The 18,608-nt window shown below is 41.4% G+C and overlaps 1 protein-coding gene across 1 annotated transcript in view; it reads right to left on the reverse strand.

Moving 5' to 3' along the window:
• NUBPL (NUBP iron-sulfur cluster assembly factor, mitochondrial) overlaps positions 1-18,608 on the reverse strand; it is a 101,031-nt gene that overhangs the window by 58,177 nt on the left and 24,246 nt on the right. The window contains exons 5-6 of the mRNA XM_054971717.1: positions 3,266-3,305; positions 3,082-3,172 (exon numbers count right to left, since the gene is read on the reverse strand). Of these exons, the coding sequence (XP_054827692.1) occupies positions 3,082-3,172; positions 3,266-3,305 (131 nt within the window). The remainder of the gene's footprint in view (positions 1-3,081; positions 3,173-3,265; positions 3,306-18,608) is intronic.

An 18,608-nucleotide genomic window follows, 5' to 3' on the forward strand; every position in this document is an offset into this window, starting at 1 on the left:
TCAGCCTAAGCCATTCTGGATCCTCTTTGGGGGGAAAGGTGGGGTATAAATGAAGTAAATCAATCAATAAAAATTCATTAAAAATTAAAAGTCTAACAGAACGATTCTTACCAGAGTTACCTTTTTAAATGAAGTTAATGGGCTTAGAAGTATGGAACTGTGCTTAAGGCTGAATTTGTAAACTTCTGAACAGTAGCTTAACCTATGTTTACCTATTCAAAGTCTGAGCATAGATTCAGAAACAAATCAATAAAATCTCCAACACTGGAGATGGGATACAATACCCCATACTGTAGGGATTCAGGCATGCCATTCAAGAAAACTGAAGCCTGCTCATAATATTAATAGCCCTACAGTTTGTCAGCGCTGGGTAACACTAGTAGTAAGATCTGTAATGTCTCAAACACACTTATATACATGAAGTCACACACTTTGTTAATCATAGATTTTCCCTTGTCTTTACTGGGATTTACCTATTTTTTTCCAAAAAGAAAATTCAATTTGTCTTCATGTAGGATTAAGGGGTACCTATTTCACACACAAAAGTAAGATGCCTGATTGGGGACAGGTCCTTGTTAAAGCTTTCTGCAGTCACAAGTGAAATTCCATTGTCAGGGAAAATCATTAACGGCCTGTGTCAAGGGACTACGTTTTTTTCTCAGCTGCTGGAGTACAACTGCATCTTTAGTTGCTAGGTAACAACCAACTCGGTATATACTATCAGCAACATGCACAATAGAGAAACTGCCATCTGTTTCCCATTTTGGAGTTCCATTGACTAAAGTAATATTGCAGCAGCAACTACTACTACAAAAAAAAGGAGTCATCCTTGGTCTCCCTGGGCCTGTTTGCTAGTCAAGCAGGTGCTAACATCAGCAACATGCCATTTTACATGTTAGAGGTCTAGTGATCTTATAAGAATACAGCACACAGAGGCCATCAGAGGCATAGCACACTAAAAGAAAAAGAAGAACACATTCTGCCCTAAATATGATCAGAAACCAAAGATTATGCTCAGTATTACGTTTACAAACAATTCTGGCATGCTTCACACATAATGGCAAACCGTGGACTTAGGTTCATCACTCAGAAGTTTCCACTGACAGACAGGAAGCACAACTTTCTTACCTCCTCCTCCTGCAGCAGCCCAAACTGCTACTTACGGGGGACTGGGGATTTCTAAGAACAGCATGAATGGCAGGTCTGCTGCGGGAGAGAGAACTGGCAAAAATTACTGTTCCCTTCCACCTCTAGAAAACCTCTGTTGGACCCAAACTAAGATTTGCCATTATGGTAACTAGCCTGGGAAATCACTGGCCAGCCATACTCCCACCTCAGCCTTCCTCCCCTTGTCTGTGGCTGGGAAATTAAGCATTTTTTTCAGAAAATGGAAGTTTGCTGTTCTTTCCAAATCATGAAACATGTTTTTCTATCTGCCCTCCAAACAAGATTTCAAACTAGAGATTTTTAAGCCATGGGGAGAGGGGGGACTTTTTTTCTTTCTGCTGAGGAAAGCTGAAGCATTTCAGTACTTTGTTATCAAACCTAAATTTATTTTACTGCTTTAACATAAAATACACAATGCATATTTTATAGCTTAGCATATACAATTCTGTTTGGCTTATGGAATTTTGGCTATCTTAGCTTTATACAAGCAAAATTGTGCATATACTAAATACTTGTGTGTGTGTGAGAGAGAGAGAGAGAGAGAGAGAGAGAGAGAACTGCAAACTGCTGCATCTGTATGTTAGTTTTTTTCATCTAAGAGGTAGGACATAAAATTCAAAAATGCAAAACAACTTTTGTAGTAAACAAGAGATTTCGACAGTTTTATGCAGACAAAATAATGACTAGCAGCGTATCTGGATCTCAAGTTTATAACACTGAACTCTTTCAAAGTGTATTATGATCATACATTACAGAATATTAACTGTGGCAAAATTAGTTACATTGAATCAGTGAACATATCTTTGAAAGTAAGATATTCATGTCTGCAGTATATACAAGAATGATCATTATCCAACGCTGCAGATTGTCTTCCATAAAAATCTTGATAGTACACTTTTTGATTAAATATTTCACTAATTCTAAAAAAGTATTTCATAGGAGCTTTTTCCTAGCACTTTCCTGAATTTCCAATTTTCTACTGGAAGAATTGAAAAAAGTCTTTACCATAACCTTGTCTTCCACCCCTCCCCCCACTCCCATTTTTTCCAAGATGCTTCCAAGCCGTAGTTTAATACTGGTTTGAAAGGGAGAGCAAGCCACACTTTGGGACTGAAATGATACAAATAACTACAGTTTGCAAGAGAAGTGTTTCAATTTTTTGCTGCATGTGATGGGAAGAACCACATAAATCACAGTATTTCCAAGGCTCATTCCAAAAATTATATATTGTGTGAATCTAAAAACTGATACTACACTAAAAAAAAAAGCAAAAACTTATCTTAAGGCATTTGGATGGAATTAAGGCTTACAGAAGACGTAAGTACAACAACTTCACATCACTTTTTTCGCAACATCTAGTAAAACAAAATGTGTGTCATCACAGTTTTCCTACTTTTCACTTCTTTGCTTACTATTCATAGTGGGGGAAACTTGCTATGTAATGAAGTTAAATCATGTGTTTTCAGAGGTGAGGAGACAGCGGAGGGTCTAACATAACATTCAGCTCTAGCAGCTTAAGGGTGAAATATTAATTTATGCAACAATTGTTTACAAATGAAAATGTAATTGTTGCTATCAATCATTCATGTTATGCTTTTAGTATTGCTGTCTTTCTTTTAAATGTTTTTATAAGCTGGTGTTGTGCAGTGGCTAGTGTGAGACTAGAACTGGTGAGACTCAGGTTCTATGTGTGAAACAGGGCAGAAATTCCAGTTCTGGCCCATCACACTCTCTCAACTAACTTGCCTCACTTGCCTAACTTGATGTGAGGATAAAATTCGGAAGGTAGTACTGTGTACAGTGCACCGAGGTCCTTGCAGGAAAAGTGAGATAAAAACCTGTGATAGATACTAACTACTTTTTTCTCTACAGCCTATTTTTTTGTAAAAGCCATATATTTCCAGAATCCCTTACCTGCCTCAGCAGTTTCTCTAAGGCTGACATCACCATGAGCCCTCTCCAGACAATTGGTGCAGTTTCTTCCACCAAGAATCCCATAGACATACTAGAGGAGTAACGCAAATATAAAAATTCCAAATTTCCAACATGACACAAGCAGTAAACAAAGTAAATGTGTAAAACAGATCAGTTTGCTTACCATGCAATTCCGTAGTTCACAAGAGGTCTCATCAGGTTTTCTAGGATAGAAATATTAAAAATAAGCCGTTACGTTCAGTCACCTGCACTGTTTGGGTCTATGTTTAGAAACTCAAGTCAACTATAAGAAGAGCATGCATTTTTTTTCAAAATGCTCCCAAGATTCCACTGCAAAGCCTAAGCCCAATCCATATATAAAGTTTAATTATGGTTAACTAACCAGAGTGAATAAGCCAAGCAGAGAACTCAAATGTATAGTGAAACCATTGTTTATCTTGTGGGAATGAACCCTAGGCACAAAGGGAGGCACCTGCAAGACCTATTTGTCATCTCCAAGCAGAGCAGCTAGATAGGAAACGGAAATTGCCTTGATCATAATTGGCTGGATGTCAATTCAACATGTCGATTCAGTAGGGTTGCCAACCCACCAGTGGCAGCAGGGGCTCTCCTGACCTCCGCTGGCACTTTCTGCTGCTGAAAATTGCCCTCAGGCCACAGCATGACATAACTTCCTGGAAGCCCTGAATGTGATGTCAGTCTTTTCTAGGACTCACCAGAAATGTTGTGGTTTTACCACTGAATTTTGACTAATTCCTAGAGAGGTGTGACATCATTTCCAGGTTTGCCCAGAAGTGGTGTTATGCTGTTAGCCAATAGCTACTCCAATGTCCCTGCTTCCCTCACCCTCTCTTTCAGGTTGCCAGTCTGGGCCTGGCAAACCCTACAATTCAATAATGTTAAGTTGCATAGTTTAAGTTAACTTCTTCATTGTGGATCCCCTTTGTAGATCTCTTGCTCTGAACTTCAGTATAGTTTGGACCTTTAATTTTATAAGGTCATTAACCCCTTAACAGATCCCCCTTGACAAGTCTTGTGCTTCTAGCAAACCATACCTTGCACTTGGGGGCTGAGACCACACAACATGTTTACAAGAAAAGCCAGAAGAAGAATCATGGTACAAAACAACCTTCTCCTGCCCCTGGGTCACACAATACTACCAGTTCTTGGTTTGGTGTTTTTGTTTCAAATGAGATATGAATGAAGAAAATAGAACCTTATCTCACACTATAGTACCCCTTTTCTCATGTGCTTCAATATTTTCAGCAATATCAGGTAATTATATCATTTCTCTGAGAGCTGCTGTAGCATAGTGGTTAAGTGGCTAGGCTCCGAATCAGCACTCTGCTAGTCGGACTCACAGTACTGCCATGAACTCTGCAGGGGGTCTTCGGTAAGCCACTCCTCTTAGCCCCAGCTGGGGATAATATTAACACTGACTTTATTCACCACTCTCAGTGGGGCACTAATCTGTCCAGAAGGGCGGTTATAAGCAAACTTCTTCTTGTTGTTGTTATTGGGTTGAACACAAGTTTCCCTTTATCAAGACAACATCTACAAGGTTCTACTAAAGGGATGCACGTAAAGTTAATGCTCATCTAACCCCTTGCATTCATCTAACCCCTTTAAATTTAGTTTTTAAGAGTATTTTGCATGTTCCCAGCCTATTCACACTGTAGGCAGAGTCAACGGCAAGATCACTGCTAACTGTGCTACACATAACAGGAGTCAGGCTTTTCATTCAAAGCAACCCGATACATTCAGGCAGAGGAGCAGTGACATGCTGCTTAAAGTATAGTTAGCTATTCTAAAGAGATGCCATGGCTGACATGAGGTTGACACTTGGAAGTTTGTGCTGTAGTAGTCCCCATGGCTGAAGAGACAAGCCACTGTATTTTTAAAAGTAGCTGGTCTTTTCTGGAGCAATTCTTTTTTAAAAGTTTTGGTACAGTCAGTACTTTCTTACAGATGCACATAACTTTTTGCATTGTTTACACCACTAAACAGACTGGTTTCATGCTACTGCTTAATTGGCACAGCTGCTGGTCCTTGGATGGAATGGTTTTCCATTTGTGAAAGAAGGGAGGAAGTGTCCCAAATTGCTTTCCATACTATTCTTTCAGGTCTACTGACCTACACCACAACGGAAAGGGTCACACAACTACAGTGAGAAGGAAGGGGCAACAAAGCTGTCTCTATCTGCCACGAATCCACTTGTACTGTTTAAGATCCAAGTCATTTTAACAAATGTAGGTTTAAAAAGTAGGCTGGAAAAGGCTGGTGCAGTTCTCAATAGTTCATGATTACAACTATTAATTTCTTGATTCCAAAATTATATTTCAGCACTCAGGTGCTGAGCAGCTACTCCCCCACACACACTTAAAAATAAGACTGCAGTAGATAGGTAGCTGTTCCAAGCTTACATAGAAGCTTTGGAATCCATGGCATCATGAACACAAGCTTTTTGTGGAGATGAAATGTTAGTTCAGATTTATCACCACTCAAATTGTTATTATACACCTCCTCACTTCTTCATGATGTCTCATCAGGCAAGGCACAAAAGACTCTTGCTGCCAAGGCAAATGGTATCATTTGCCACAATACCATCTCTGGGGGGGGGGAGTATTGTAGCATATACTCAGTACCCATATTACATGATGCAGAGACTGTAAGGGATGTGAATTGAGGAAACATAATGCAGAAGGAGAAATCTACACCATGCAATTTCTTGAAAAAATAAATGTGGTAATCAGGTATGATTGTCTACCACAAACAATTAGGGTTTATATAAGAGCATATAATTAAATTACAGCAGATTTTCTTACAGTAGTTCATGAAGCAATGTGAAATACATAATGCCTGCTGATTTCCTTAGTCATGAAGAATTGTTACTAATTTGCGAAGGCAAACAGAATCATACATATTTATTTATTTACTGTATTTATATCTATAAAATACTTGGCGTCATACAAATTTTAAAAGATTTTTTTAAAAACTCACATGGTATAGGTTTCTACATGATGATTTCAGCTCTGTGTAGCAACCTACGGTCTCTGGTGAATCCATTAGATTAGAGAAGTCAATCAATTCTAGGGAGCTGGTGGATTAACTCACAATAACTAGGAACTGAACCAACGTACTTTATTGTTCAAGCATAATTTCCCCTACTTTTATCCTCTGCCATTTTTAAAATGGCTGTATTGTAACAAAGAAATAAAAGCAGCCCTGAATTCCAGGGTATAGTCTTCTTTGTCCATATAACCACGAGAAATATCAATCTGCGTGTATAGCATCTTGTGCAGGAACACCTTTAGTTGATTGATACCTTGTTGCAACCCCATCTGAAGATCTCTTCAGGTACTCAGAACATGACCAAAATGCCCCAGGTTGCTTCAGTGTTTTTGACAAGCTGGCCTGCTCTTTGTAACGTATGAAAATCTGGAGCAAATAACGGATGGAACTTGTAATACGTAGATTTTAACTATCCAACAGCTCAAATATATTACATTACTAGAATTCTTAATTAAACTTGCAAATTAATAGTGATCCTGTGAAGCTTGTAGAAAAGCAGAGCTGTCTTCAATCTAGCAAGTTCAGCACTTAGAAAGATATCTTGATTGCAAATAGTAGCGAACACTAAAGCCACTGAATCAGCAATAAAGGCTGGGATTTATAAAAATATGCCTAAAGCAAAGCGCTGACAAATGTAGGGGATGCTAGTCTAGTATAAGCAGCTGAAAGGGATTCACTTGGATCCCACAGCAAATCTCTACTGAAGGAAGAGATTTCCATTCACAGAGTGGGACTGCCTCACCTCCACTGCAGCCTTAAATGCTGCCCCAAAACTCTGTTGCTGGGGTATATCCCCAGTCAGAGGTTTACAAGGGGGGAAATCAGTGAAGAACCCCTTTCTGTTTGTGGAAATGTTGTTATTTTTAAACAAATATTCAGCTTTAGCTATTGCTTTAAAGTAATCCTAAATATTATAGATCCAGAGGAGTTAGCCGTGTTAGTGTGTAATAGCAAAATAGAAAAGAGTCCAGTAGCACCTTTAAGACTAACCAACTTTACTGTAGCATAAGCTTTTGAGAACCACAGTTCTCTTCGTCAGATGCATCCTAAATATTATCATTTCTAATTTAACTATACAAAATGTTTCTCCTTCTCAATGGGATTAACTGAGTTTTGATGCTTATTCATATAAGCCTCTCACACAGCCTCATCATGTTCAAATGCCATTGCCGTGCATGTCAGTCCATACATAGCATTGGGAGTGCATCAGCATAGCTGTTTTTCCTAGGCCAGTTATTACAGGACTAAGCAGAAATACGTTTGACCCAATTTTCTGCACTAGAAACAGTTTGTTCAAAGATACAGATTATTGCATTACTTTGAATTTCATGGCCAATTATAATTCTCTTTCTAAAAATCACTCATGTGTGAACCTATATACTCTAGATACTTATTCCAGCCGTGCTTTATATTCCACATTAATATCTGCCCATCTCATAAAACTCTAAACTGCTGTGAGCCTGCTGTCTGCTTACTATAAATGAGACCAAAGATATAATTAGGCAAATAAAAATGCGTGTCAGGAAGTTGGACATTACTAGTACGTCTGTTAGAGCACCGAGGGTATGTTCGACTCTTTACTTAGGTACAGCCCTCCCAATGCAACTACTGAGGTGTTTTTATCATCTGACAGTACCAAAGCTCAGAAGAGCTTTTACACTGGCAAGAATGAATGCCCTTCTCTTGGCAGTTTTGGAGGAGAGATACAAGAATGTACCATACGCCAACAGAACATGCAGATGCCAAGATGATAAAACTAAAACCATTGAACATACGATTATGGAGTGTTCGATATTTGATGAGCTGAGAGCTAGCTTGATCTTCCCTCTGCTTGAAAATGTGGAGCTACCTAGTGTGAGAGCCCAGGTGACGTGGTTGTTATCAGATGCAGATGATTCTGTTACCCTTTCTGCGGCAAAATATATAGGGGCAATAATTAAACATCAGAGACATGATACCAAGTAAGGTTCTTCCCATTTTAAATTCTGCTTAAGGCAATAACCGTAGGAGCAGTACTAGACAGACAAACAGACAGAGTCTATCATTGTAGTTTGGTCTAACACAGTACCTGATAGGCCTCTGTCAAAAGAATATTAATCCCTTAATGGCTTCAGATACTTCCTCAACATCTGTTAGGAAATGGTGTCCTGATAACCTGGCTAACATACTCTAACAGAGCTGAGAGGTGATCACCCACTGGCATGCTCACCAGGTTTGAGACAAGTCCTGGCAACAACAGGTCCCACAGCAAGGGTTCTCGGGTTACAATCCAAAATCCAGGGCAGGTAACATAATCCAGAAGCACAGTCCAAGATCACTATCCAGGATCAAGTAACATATTCCAAAATCAAGATCTGGGGCAGTCCAAACCTCAGGCAATGAGGGTCCAAGAACTTAGCAATAGGCTGGTCAAGTAACAGGTGGGCCTATCAGTAGAGTTGCAAACAAGTTGATCCCAGACTGGCTCCAGCCTCAGCCTAGCCTTAGGTGAGGCTCGGTTAAGCTCCTTTCTACAAGCTGTCATCTTCCCAGCTGAGCCATCTCCTAGCTGAGCCATCTCCTCTATTCCTGAGGAGTATGGGGGACCAGATCTTATAATGACTTAGGTCTCTCCTGGTACTTCTTCAACAGATAGAAGGCCTCAGGCCCCCAAGCATACACTTCTGCACTTGGTCCAGGCCTCTGCCCTAGCCCTTTGCCTTTTCTACTCCTTGGGTCTGTGAAGGGCAGGTCCACATTGGGGCCTCTTGGCTTGAGGGCCCTGCTGGCTCAGGGGGCAGTTCTGGTGCTGGCTCAGGATCCCTTTGGGAGGAACTTGCCTCATGGAAGGCGTCTGCCAAGACAGAGCTTGGGGGCAGGTTGTTGTCCTCCTCTGATGAGGACTCATCTTCTGAGTCAATACTACAACAATCCGCCCACCCAGCTGAAGGTAACGGATATGGAAGTATGAATGTAAGTGGAGAAACAACAGTTGGAACTTGGCAACATTTCTTTGTTTACTTTACCTAGGAGACAGAATATGGGGCGCTGGCCAACAATTAAAGCATCTGGGGAGGGGGGGCTCTCTCACTTTAGGAATCTGATGTAGGGCAGCCCCATGGGATTGTCTGTAGGCCTTTACTTCTGCCTCCACCTATTTATAAATAAAGCAAATCCAATAACACCATAATGTTTACATAGGACGGCTCCTAGAATTTCTCACTTCTTAGGAAAGTGGGGAGTATATAACAAAATTGTTATATTATGGCCCCACTTCTCCAAGTGGTAAGTGTCACAGTCCTTTCAGGTCTTTCTCCTTTTCCTCCTACTCTGTCACTCCACTGTGATAGTTAATTATCAAAAGAAAGAGAGATGCCTGAAAGAAGTTGTCATGTTTTTTCCCCTTAGGATTCACTCTGCCTTGGTGCAATTCCTTTTGTTCTTCTCCAGGACTCCACCTGACTCCAGAACCCTCCCCCCAGATAATCTCTGATAACATCAGTCTGGTATCAGGAGAGAACCAAATTTGTGCAGTAGTATAAATGAACTTTGTGCAGACTGTAGGTAAGAATACATGTCACCACAGCCCTGCAAACACGTGGACTTGCATATTCAGACTGGTATGGGGAATTAGCTTCACTGTTTGTGCAGGGAGCGGGAACAGAGATCTTTACCTAATTAGGTGGCTGTGAGAAGCATGATTCAGCAGGAAAAGGAGAACAGATACAAATTTTAAAGGTTTAAAAAGGCATTTATTGGGGGATTAGGTACAATATTACCCTGACCTGGATAGCTCAGGTGAACCTGATCTTGTTAGATCTCAGAAGCGAAGCAGGGTCAGCCTTGGTTAGTAATTGGATGGGAAACCTCCAACGAAGAGCAAGGTTGCAGAGGCAGGCAATGGCAAACCACCTCTATTAGTCTCTTGCCACAGAAACCCCACCAGGTGTCACCATAAGTCAGCTATGACTTGAGGGCTGTCTCCACCTCTAGGTACAATAATAGGGTGGGGGGGGGACTTATCCTACTAACAAATATTAAACAAAGCACAAGCAACTAGCACATTTCCAAACAATGTCCAGAAAACATCAACCAAAACTATTCCAAACCCAACTGGAGTCACAGTTACCTCTAAGCTTAAAGTGTAAATGTGGGCGGAAATGGGGAACAGATCAGAAGAGAAGTGAGAGTCTAGTGAGAAGCAGAATGCCAGCTCTCTGTGTGGTGCAGTGTGAACTGGACAATAAGAGAAAATTGATTAAAGATGGGGAGCAAAGATATACCATTCCTAGTTTGAGTAGAAATCAAGAGAAAGAAGGATTCGGTGTGCTATAAGTCTGTTTCACCTTGGGAAGCCCAGAGAAGACTAAGCGATTTCAGCAAGGGTAAGCCAACTGTGGGGCTGGGGTAGCAGGTAGGATCCAGAAACCAGCTACAAAGCAGCTTTTGTGTACCTCTACTTGCACTGAGAGGAGAACAGTGTCTCTGCTGTGATGAGATTGGGTCCAGGCTAGAAACTTTGAATCTGATTGGAAGCTTTGAGTTTTAGGGGAGTAGAAGGTAGATAGAGCTCCAAATATGGACATGACTAGTTTACCTGACAAGTGGCCAACTCAGGCCAGTTGAACAAAGACTGGGTAGTGGCTTGATTGACTTAACAAAGGCCAGGAGATGGCTAATGTTCTAGTCTTCCTTACAATTAATTAGCTCAGGGAACTCTGTATTGTAAGCAAGTTCCTTGATGGTCCTGAAATTATTGCCCAGTAAACTCTCATCTTTAAACATTGTCTGAATTGTGAGGACCGTCAGGAAGCCAAAGAATAGAACTTCCTGTCAAGAGAATGTCTAGGCTCCCTTCTTCAGATACAGCTAGAATGTGGGACAGATGGACTCACATTCTAGCTGTATCTGAATAAGTGAGCTGTGACTCATGGAAGCTCATACCCTAATATAAACAGAGAATAAGTAATCTGAAGTGGATACAATACTTGACATGCCCCCTTCTGAGGGACTGGTGTGGAACTGACAGGAAACTTATGTAAAGATGCTCTTGGCACATATCTCTTCCCTCAGCTGCAACTGTACTCACTCCTGCACTCACATATCCATACAAGATGTATTTAATTCTCTCCGTCCCAGTTATGTGAAATACAGAATAGCCAATTCACATTCTGTGGGATGGGCTTCCTGTACCCCACCATGCCCTGTTAGCCAACTCTGTGAGGTTATGCACCAGTGGGTTAGTGCTCTAAACTGAGGGTACAGAATCCCACCAATCTTGGCTTCTGGCAACACCCCAGTTCTCTGGTTTCAAGCTCTGACTGCTCTCAACCATCAATGAATGTGTTAGGTGCTGTCAAGTCACTTCCGACTTATGGCTACCCTATGAACCTCCAAAATGTCCTATCATTAATAGCCTTGCTCAGATCTTGCAAAATGGAGGCTGTGGGTTCCTTTATTGAGACAACAGCTCATGTCAGGTCATTCTCTCTTCCTACTGCCTTCCGCCTTCCCTAGCATTATTGTCTTTTCCAGTGAGTCTTGTACTGGCCTGCAGGTTCCCAGTACTGGTGTGGACTGGGCTCCAATGCACAGTCCAAGGCTGGGACTCCAGCATCCTGCTGGTCAGCTTCTGTTATCTCCCTTTCTCCTGAGGAGTCCTCACTATCGCTAAGCCCTGGCTGACTCATGACAAGTCTTCTCTTCTTGTGATAATAGCCTCATCAGTTTTGTCATTTTAGCTTCTATGGAGAATTCAGGCTTGATTTGATCTAGAACCCACTTATTTGTCTTTTTTTGGGCCGCTCATGGTATCCATAAACACTCCAGCACCACATTTCAAATGAATCAACTTTCTTCCTGTCAGCTTTCTTCACTGACCAACTATTACACCACACATAATAATTAAGAACACTATGGTATGAATTACCTTGATCTTGGTCCCCCGAGACACATCCTTATCCTTAAGGATCTTCTCTAGCTTTGTCATGGTTGCCCTTCCAAATTCAACCTCTTTCTGATGTCTTGGTTGTAATCTCCCTTGGTTGATGACTGAGCCAAGGAATAGAAAATCTTTTAACAATTTCAATTTCTTCACTTTCTACCTTTAAATTGTGTGATACCTCAGTTGTCATTACTTTTGTGTTCTTGATGTTCAGCTGTAATCCTGCTTTGGTACTTTCTCCCTTAACCTTCATCAGTAGTCATTTCAAGTAGTCTTCAGTTTTCTGCCAGTAATGTGGTGTCATATGCATATCTTAAATTGTTAATATTTCTTCCACCAATCTTCACTCCTCCTTCATCTAAATCTAATCCAGCCTTCCTTATGATATCTGCATATATATTAAACAAATAAAGTGATAATATACATTCTTGTCTCACACTTTTGCCAACTGGAAACCATTCTGTTTCCCCATATTCTGTCTTAACAGTAGCCTCTTCGCCAGAGTACCAGTTGTGCATCAACATTAGATGTGTTTTTCTCCTTCCTGGATGAATGTATGGCATTTCATGGCAGGGGTTTAAATAGATATGTATGTTTTCCTAAATGGTTCTCATTTACAACAGAAAGAAGTTACAGGGCAGTTCTTATCCAGGCTGGTATCCTTTGGAGGATAGGACACTAGAAATTCCAAGGATTTTTGTAGCATTTATTTACAAACATAAATGTGGAAGTACAGAGGCATACCTACAAGGCAGCAGATCCACTAACTCAAAAAGAAACATACTCTGCACACCTAAGGTGCTGCAATCAACTCACAGCAGAGTCTGCCTGCTTCTTTTCCTGTCTCTCCAGCATGTCAGTTTCCATCTCTTTTCATACATCCATCCCCTTCATCTAAGTAGGTGAGGGGCCATACTTCTGCCACGCCCTGTTGGGCACTTTGTTAGGGCCATTCCTTGACAAAGACTGAGGATATGTCTACAATTGTTAAGACACATTACTATTCCTTTGTCACAGAGGATAGACTCCATAGTAATCAGAATCCAAACCAGAATTAGGCAAGGTTCAATTTCAGATTGCTCTTTTCACTTCAGAATGCCCATTTATGGTGGGAACCATTAAATGTCATAAAACTTTATTTTCATGGAGTATACTGTAAAATCTGGCTCAAAGCTGAAAGAGTAAGTGCTGGGGTGAGGGGAATACTAATCTGTTGAGCATGCCAAAGCTTATCTAAGAAGAATGCCAGAAATCCAAAGAAGGCTGACACTTAACCTTCTATCTACCTTGCTACAGCTGCTATCAAAATGAAAGCTTTAAAACTGAACAGTGAATTAACCTGTTCTTAAAAAATTAAAACCTCCTGCCACCACTACCATATCATCCAAGTATTCCTAATTACATGGGAAAGTCACAGTTTTCTTTACTCTGTCACTGGTACTGCATTGTCACGAGAGAGTAGAAGGAATCACTAAAAAGTGATTTTATGCTTGCGCCAATACAAAAAATGGGAATGGTGGGTGACTGTATAGATGCTATGTGTTAACTGAGAGTTACAATTAGGGCTGAGTCTTGGGTGAAAGTCCCCCCAAAAGATTATGTGTCTGGAATACAGGTGGAGGTATAGGGTTCTCCATTTGTCAACCTATGTTTGATGATCCTATGATTAGAGGTGTCGGGAGCTCTCATTTATCATTACTGCATGTATGTCTCAGTTGATCCCAGAACCAATAAAGGTTCTGAGAATAAACCTAATGATTATGACGGAAATCAATCATGGTCTTAATGTACTCTTCCACAATATGTAATTCCATATAGTGAGAACTGGATGGAGTTACTCCAGTAAACTAAATGGTATAGTATCAGTGCACGCCAAAATGATTAATTGCATTTCTTGCCTTCAGTTTTCTTATTTGTAAAATGAGGTTAATTATAGAGGAGGAGGAAGATGAATTGATATGCATAAACAATCCTTGAACTTGGACATATTGCTTATTACTGAAACTCAGTGTTCCTCATTTGTAACATGGGACTAATAAGCTGTGGGTAAATTTATGAGATGGAGAAGGAATCTGAACAAAGCAGTTTCATGTTGCAAAGTCTTTCAGCCAGATGCGTGCTTGTAGTTCCATGCACAGAACTTAATTTCCAGGCACTTGAGAGCCTAATTCAGATAGAGCGGGCTGGGCCTTAACACTGTCCTGTGTTCTGTGTTGAAAATGACACATGGAAGAGGGTGCTAAAGCACCTACTCCTTGTGGACCTCAGATTTGATGAAACTGGGCCTATGTGACCCGGAAATTAAGTTCCAAGAAAGGAATTTCCTGTGAATGTGTGATCCAAGTCCTCAAGTCAGCCACGTACAGGACATGTGGACATTTTAAATGTGTAAATCAGCCATGTTTAAGAATTGTTACACAGATGTACTGTGTGTCTTGGGCAAGCAAGTGTAAAACAGAAAAGGTACTGATGAATGTACAACACACCTTAAATTTTCTTTGCCATGTACAACACACCTTAAGATTTCTTTGCCATAAATTAACCATGTCGTTTTAGCAATTCACCTATTGCTGTACCTTTTCCAGCTGTGAAATGGAAAAAATATCTTGTACTTGAAATAAAAGCTTGATTTTTTGATGACATGTATGCATTAAGCTGCCTTGCTGCCTGTGGTTTGGCTTGCCTGCTTTGATCATCTGTATTTAGTGTCCTATGTGAAATTTTTTTTTGTAGCCAGAAATGTGTTGTCTCCAGTCTGATTTACTGTGGTCTACCAAGTCACACCCCTGGACCTACCCCATTCACTACTAGATATTATCCCAGCCAATCCTGGGTGTAGCAAGATTCCACTTAACTAAGGCCAAGGAACTTTGGAGAAAATCAAATAAAAGGCTGTCACAATGAGGTAATTAGGAAACTGTGCAACCCCTCTGCCTAAACGCTTGTCTTGTGACTCTATGAGAATACTGAATACCTGCACTAACAAGATGATCTGTGATTGTGACACTTTAACAGACATTCCAGCATTCTTCACAAATTCCAAAAACAACTTACTATCTGACAGGACAACCAAGCAGCCCTCCTGAATAAATGACAAAGGTGGGATCATTTCTTGTTACAATTAGCATAACTCCCAGAGTAACTCTCAGTAAGACAAGTTCTATCCTTCTACTATAATCACACGATCAGGATTAGAGATGGGCACGAAATGGGGGAAGAACAAAATGAGAGTGTCGCATTTCGTCGTGTTCCACACATCACGAAACATGAACTTCCACGAAATTGTCCTGTTTCGCGATACGATTCGTTAGTTTCGTGATTTGTCAGAACCCAGGGCAACTGCCCACTTCATACCCAAAGATGCCAAACTCGCAGGGAGACTTCAGCAGGCTTTGTTCCACCCACCATCCGAGATTGGCCAAGATTGCAAAATGTTGACCGGAACTCACAAAGCTGGGCCTCAGAGCCAGGCAGTGGCCCTGAGACTGGGCTTGGGGGGAGGCCCCCAAAACCACCACACAGACACCTGCCCAGGTGGGAGAGGTGCACAAAATAAAACCAAACAAAACAACAAGAGTGTGAGCCCTCAAAAGAGCAGAGAAAGAATTAAGAAGAAACAAAGACAAGCAAAGAAAAAATAAGGGAGGCCTCAGTCAAGCTAGGCCCCAGAGCCAGGCAAAGGCCTGAGACTAGGGTGGGGTGGGGTGGAGGAAAAAAGGCACCCTCACCCAAAGACCTTTCCAGCAAGGACAAGTGAGGAAAATAAGAAAGAGGATTTTCAGTCTCTTTTGAAGCAGCAGCAAATCCAGCCAAAAGCTCCCAACTCCACTCTCTTTCACTCCAAATCCCAGCAACAGATCCTCCCTCTCTCTGTCTACTGGAACTAAAAGCATGAGGCAGCGAATGGTGCCTTATATAACAAACACTCACACAGAGCAGAACAGGAAGTCTGTGGTTGGGAGACAGACCTGCCTAACAGGGTTTGGAAGGATGAGATTGGTTACAGAAGGCCCATGTAATGATTTTAAGTAAATGTGTGTGTCTTTAAAAGCTGAGTGTGGTATAGATGAAGAGTGGGGGTGAAAGAGAGGGATGAGTGAGTGATATGATTGGTTGATGACTGACAGTGTGGGCGGAGTGAATGCAGTTTTAGACTAAGAGTGGGGGGAAAAAGGTTCAGTCAGGGCAAGAGAGGCAAGCTGTGTGCAGCCTGAGCTTGTTTATGTTGTCTGAGAGAAATATGACCTATGTGGAAACCTGAACTGTGTGTTTGTGAAAGAACATTCAGTCAGGGAAAAGCAGGAAAACTGTGCGCATGCCTGACAAAAAGGTCTTACTTGTAATTGAGAGAAAAATTAATATGGAAAGCATTCCCATTCCTTTCCTCACAGCCACATAGTACCATGAAAAAACCTGACCCTTGGGCACATTACTAAAAAGAGAAATTTAAGTTATTTTTGAATCTAATTCCTGGTGACAACAATCTACCAAGAGGGGGCAAGAATAAAAGGCATAAAGACCAAATCTACTCAAGAGAAAGGAAGAGGTCATAACATGTGGAGGCTTAGTGGTGGGATATCGAACGTCCTGAGGAAGGGAAAATATTTTAGGTGGGATATCAAACATCCTGAGGAAAGAAATGGGATATAGGGATATAACCAAAATAAACTTTTATTTTTATAAGAAGAGTATCGGTTTCATATTATTTCTAAAACTTGATAATTTCCAAAGAGTAGTTCTTAATTCTTAAAGTTACTTTACTTAAACACAGTCACACAGATTTTCTATCAAGCTTCACACACAGTTTGCCTGCTTTTCATATTAATTCTCTCAATGTTCTCAAAAGCTTATGCAGGGGTCATTTCGTCGAAAAAGAGCTGCAGGAACTCATTAGCATATGCCACGTCCCTTTCCATCACCGGAAGTATGTCATTAGCATGATTGATTTGATCAGGCCTGAAATGGCCAGGATTCAGCTGTTGCCAGACAGGGGAGTGTTTCCCCACCTGGCAGTGGCCCAATCAGGGCTGTTTTGGCCCCAATCCAGGCTGAAAAGGGCCCAAAATGGCCATTTGGGGCATGTTTTGGCCTGGATTGGGCCCAAAACAGCCCAGATTCGGTTGATGCCAGGCAAGGGAGGAGTCCCCCGCCAGGCACTGACCCAATCCTGGCAGTTTTGGCCCTGATCCCAGTGACAATGGGCTTAAAATGGCCAAAATGGCCCATTTGGGCCTGGATCGCGCCGAAAACGGTGGGGACCAGGTCGATGCTGGGCAGGGGGCATGGCTATTGTGGGCCTGTTTCGGCTGGGATCAGGGCCAAAACCGCCAGGACTGGGTCGGTGCCTGGCAGGGGAACCCTCCCCTGCCCAGCACCGACCCGGTCCCAGCTGTTTCAGCCCCAACCCGGGCCATTTCAGCCCCAATCCAGGCCAAAACGGGCCCAAAATGTCCCCCTTATGAAAGACTGCTTTTCTTAGTAAATAAAAGACTTTTGGTGAAATAACACACATATTCATAGTTCAGGGATTTATTCTATGGAAGATAGGTACTTGTCAAGCATCACACTGATCCATCTAGTTGACCTTTTACACCTCTTTTATGTCTTGGAGCCACCTGATCTGTGCAATATGATCAGTATACTCACTGTAAATCTACAAGTGGGAAACCTGCAAGGACTTGCAGGAGGCACTACGTCTTTCTCTACATCCCCTTATCCACACTATTTTCTCTTTTCCTCCTCCTAGAAGTCACCATATTTTCTCGGCTTTCCTTGATTCCTTCTCTCCTTCCATCCACCAACCAACTTACTTTTTATCTGCACCCTCACCGAACTTCAGCTTTATTTATTTATTTCATTGATATCCCTGCCTTTCTCACTCATGTGGACCCAAAGCACATCATTCTCTTTTCCTTCATTTTATCCTAACAAACTTGTAAGTTAGATTAGGCTGACACTAACTAGCCCAAGGTCACCTAGTGAGCTTCGATGGCAAAGTGGGGTCTCCCAGATCCTAGTCTGATGCTCTAATTACTAAATTATACTAGCCCAATGAAACCTTCCTGAAGCACAGAAGAGAGAGGATCAGGGATAGACTGGGAGGCCAAAACAGACCTGGAAATAACAACAACAACAACATTCAATTTATATACCGCCCTTCAGGACAACTTAATGCCCACTCAGAGCGGTTTACATAGTGTTATTATTATTATCCCCACAACAAAACATCCTGTGAGGTGGGTGGGGAGCCCCTGCCCTCTCTTACGTTTTACTGACAGAAACTAAGTCTTGAAGGATAACAATATTGTTGTTGTTTTCTAGCAACCACAAAAATGGCCACGAAGATCTCAGAGGACATTAATTTCTTAAAGCTACTTGTGCTTCTTCCGTTATTCTGGGAGGTGTGGTTAACCCCCCTTATTGTTGTTGTTAGCTTGAAACCTGGGCTTTTCTCAGGTTTGCAGAAATATCTGTCTTGTCTGTTTATGTCCCCAATCTGTGGATTTAAGAA

The sequence above is a fragment of the Eublepharis macularius genome, chromosome 2 (genome assembly GCF_028583425.1).
Source record: "Eublepharis macularius isolate TG4126 chromosome 2, MPM_Emac_v1.0, whole genome shotgun sequence".
NCBI lineage: Eukaryota > Metazoa > Chordata > Lepidosauria > Squamata > Eublepharidae > Eublepharis > Eublepharis macularius.